Here is a 4,044-nt window from a genome sequence, read left to right on the forward strand (position 1 = left end):
TTTGGAATCGATAAAGTTGTAACGCGATGGAATTACTATAATTTCATTCGGTGCAGTTTTTATTTTCCGTATTAAGTAAATTCCGTAAATGGAAATGGCGGGGAACAGTCGATGCGACGCCGGTAATTTCCTACGGCTCAAGGCAGAAAATTGCGTTGGCGCACTTTTCTTCGACTACTACACCAGCTTTAACGAGTTTACGAAATGAATGTTTTTGTTCTCGTAGGGTCGACGCCCTACCCACTATATACCGTCTTAAATAGAATGAGAATATTTGTATTACGAAATTAGGTGCGTGATGGCCGTGCTGAACAGTTGTTCCTCGCATAATTCGTTCGCCTCTCGCATGTTCTTGTGCAAAAGGGTGAACGCCCCCATGTGCCTGTGAAACATCGATAATTGAACGGATCTAGCATTACGAGAGATTTCTCTTGTAACGTGTGAAATAACCTTACCTTAGACCGGTGCAATCTCGTTTTCGATAGGAAAACGACAAATCGACGTCCTCGTAATTCTTTATCGACTTCTGCAAGATTACGTTTATTTGTTTATTTGTGGTGTGCCACTCTTTGAACAAACGAGATTTTTAATATTCGATTTTTTGGTTTATTAGGTGTTAATTTTAGATAAAAATAAAGTGGGGAATATTAATCATCAACCATATCGGATTATGTGTCAATAGTTAGTTTATATTATGTGTAAAAACTACACATAAGAACAAAATTTAATATCAAAAGTTATTTTCCTTAATAAATCGAATCTTAAATCGAATCTTAAATCGAATCTTTTGATAATAGGTTAAAATGATCATGATCGTCGTTTAGGGTTAAATTATCGTTAAACATATTGATTTGATTACAAATTCTGCTAATGAGATCTACAGTAGCAAAATTGGAAGTGTAGTTTTAAGAAAACTTTAAAAATGGATCCGAATATTCTTAAGTTCACACTTATTATAAATATAAAAGTTGAAAGATTGTTCCAATTCTTATTCTTAAACGTATATTAAATTGGCGATCATAAATTCCGTATTTAATGATAAAATCATGAATTCCAATGTTTCTCTCTCTCTCTCTCTCTCGAAAATTCTCGTATATTCTCGATTTACTCGATCTATCGTCGAATTGTTGATTTCTTTTCGGGAGGGGGAAAAAAAAAGAGGGAGTGAGGAACGGCGAGCATCGGGTCACAAAGAGATGCGTTTAACGAGAAGAAATGTTAGTAAGGGTAAATTGAAGCCGAACGAAGTTTGCGTAACTTTGAACCGGAGTTTATGGAGAGGGTAAGGGAGAGGGGACACGAAAGGGGATCGGGTCTGGGAAAAAGTGGAAGTAGAGCGAGACAAGAAGAGAAAGAGAAGTAAAAATGAACTGGCGGGTGAACGTGGGAAGAAGGCACGAGAGGTGCGCGTGGCCCAAGTGGAGCACGGAGTCAAACACCTATCCAGGATATCTTTTTCCAACTTTTCTCCACGGTGATATTATTGAATTATTAAACCATCGTTATAATCTTGTTAGAAGTATCTTCGCGCCTTTTTTTTTTTACCAACTTTCTCTACCGCTGATAAATGACGCAACTTCTAACGCGATTGTATTGCGCGTAAATTGCCATGTAGTTTACCGATAATGGTTAAAACTGTTTGCAACTCCGTAACTGTTAAAATTTCTCCATTCACTCGGATCGAGAGAGATCGAGAGAGAAGAATCGAAAATATGGAGGGGGAGAGATCGATTAAGTGATGTCGTCGAAAAACGAGAGAATGGAGAATGACACGGGGGATGAAAAGAGAGAAGGAAAAGAGGGAGAGAAGAAAGGGAAAAATCGCACTTACCTTTGACGGAATGGTTGATATCATGGTAACGTTGTGTCCACGGGCCGCCAAAGCTTTCATCAATGCTTGAAAGGGTTGCTGGTGGCTGTAGCTCGCGCTGGGACAAATTCCGAGAATGTTGAACCCAATGGCTGGCGAGAATTGACGAAAGAGTAAAAGCACCAACGGCAGAGACAACATCTTGTTTCGCACCGTTCAACCAACGTGTATTTCGAGAGGCGCTCGAGAACCACGGAGAAAATAGTCTTTCAATTTTTTAAACGGGAATCGAGGTTGCTGGTGTTACGCCTTTTGTAGGAATTTCTAAAGGGTATGTGGTGGAGCGGAAGAGGGATGGAAGAGGGAGGATTGGAGAGAACGATCTTCCCGTGAAAAATTCACAACATGTTTCACGATCAGTTTGCTCGGGGCCACGATAAATAAGTGAACCGCTTGTGCATCGGTCGCGTGTTTCTCGCACGGGTTGCCGGAGAAATAATGCAAACTCCCCCCGTTTCGGCCAGTGACAGATATTTTTATACATCACATGAAACATAAAGGCGTCATTCAGAGATTATGGAGCATTTCATAGAATCTATTCCCTTATCGCTTTGCTTAATGCGTTGTAAAAGGCGATTCTTTTTCAAGGTCATCATCGTATATATCGCGTAATAATATTCTACGTCTTCGTACAAGATGCCAGTAAGAATTTAATAATTAATATTTGTTTTTTGCGAACAATTTGATAACTGAGATGTTTCGAAGAGAGTGGAATCTGTCACGAATTCGTAATTTGACGAAAAATAAAATATATAAAACGATGGCTTGGGTTATCCAAAGTTTAGTTGGTAATGGATAGGATAGAAGATCATAAAGGAATCGATTGTTCGCGGAAGAGTAAACATGGTGGGGATTTTCCTGTTCGAACGGGTTTCGAAATTTACATACGTTAAATTGAAATGCGCGGAAAGCGGTAATAAGGAAAAAGGAAAAGCCGTATAGGAAGAAGAAACGTGTCGGGGTGGAGACGAATCGGCGAGAATCGCGCCATTAGCTTCGATGTACGCTTTTGCCTCACCGTCAAGAGAATAACGCTCGGTTCAGCGTACGGAATGATGCGGTCGCTGGGGTTGAAGAAAAATTGGTCCACCGTCTCTAAAGAAAAGTTTCAACCGAGAAAAATATCATCTGTTCTCGCGAGAACTATGCCACTTTTTCTTTCTTGCTGATTTCGCTCGTGTTACAGTATCGCGAGCATATAAATACGTAAGCGGCGATCGTGCAACGTCTGTTTCACGTACCATCGACCAGTTGTTGTATCCGTTGCAACTTTGCTCTCGTAATTTTCTCAAAAAAAAAGAAAAGAAAAAAGAAAGAAATAAAGAGAAGAAAAAGAAAAGGAGAAGGGAATAAAAAAATAGGCAAGGAAAAAAAGGTTAACGGACGAAAGAATTGACTCACTGGCGTGTAAATGTATCTCGTAACCGTTAATTAAAAACTTGGAACGTTACGTCATTAAACGTTGCGCAGATAAACGCTTGAAGGCGAAAACAAAAGATTTTTGCATGGCTGGCGTAACTGCGGGCTTAAACGCGTCGCATTACTTAGAGTCGTAATAATATCTGTATACACAGAAGAGCCTCGTTAATTCGAGATATTGTGTGCACCGTCTCATCGTGAAGGTGCTCATAGTTTGCGCCGGTTGAAAAAGTCACGAGGATTCGTCTTTTTAATCGGTCTCCCCCCTTCCTATTTACAACCGGCCATACTCGAAAATAATCGTTCTTAATTTTAACGACATTCTCAAGACGAAACGTCTCGTTAACCGACAAGGTGACAAAATATCCCTCCGAACGATCCGCTCTCCTCTTCTTTTGCAAGTGGTCTGGGATTCCGTGCTCGTGAATGTTGACAAGTTGGGGATTCTTGAACGCGTGTAATAAGCTACGTTACGATCTTAAAGATCCCGACGCGATGGGAAGGCGGAAAATTCGAATCGCGTGTCAGAATCAGATGCGTCTGATAAGGGTTGAAAGCGGTTGCTGACAGTTAAGGGAGCTCATCTTGAAACTCGACAACAGGTCAGAAACGAGAAAGGGGCTCGTCACGGCGAACACACGGAGGACACAGAGTCCAATAAAGGATTTGAAAGAACTTTTCCGCGTCAAAATCCATATTCCCTGAAATTCTGTGAGGGTTTGTGAGACACGCGCGAGGAGGGTACATATAAACGT

The 4,044-nt window shown here is 40.7% G+C and overlaps 1 protein-coding gene across 1 annotated transcript in view; it reads right to left on the reverse strand.

Annotated features, from left to right (window-relative positions):
* Window positions 1-2,529, reverse strand: part of LOC102679579 (UDP-glucuronosyltransferase 1-8-like) — a 7,673-nt gene extending 5,144 nt beyond the window's left edge. Inside the window, exons 1-3 of the mRNA XM_006612839.2 lie at window positions 1,832-2,529; window positions 456-526; window positions 284-382 (exon numbers count right to left, since the gene is read on the reverse strand). Of these exons, the coding sequence (XP_006612902.1) occupies window positions 284-382; window positions 456-526; window positions 1,832-2,011 (350 nt within the window). The 5' untranslated portion in view covers window positions 2,012-2,529. The remainder of the gene's footprint in view (window positions 1-283; window positions 383-455; window positions 527-1,831) is intronic.
* Between the last annotated feature and the right edge of the window lie 1,515 nt (window positions 2,530-4,044).

The sequence above is a fragment of the Apis dorsata genome, unplaced genomic scaffold, assembly GCF_000469605.1.
Source record: "Apis dorsata unplaced genomic scaffold, Apis dorsata 1.3 scaffold_127, whole genome shotgun sequence".
NCBI classification, from domain to species: Eukaryota; Metazoa; Arthropoda; class Insecta; order Hymenoptera; family Apidae; genus Apis; species Apis dorsata.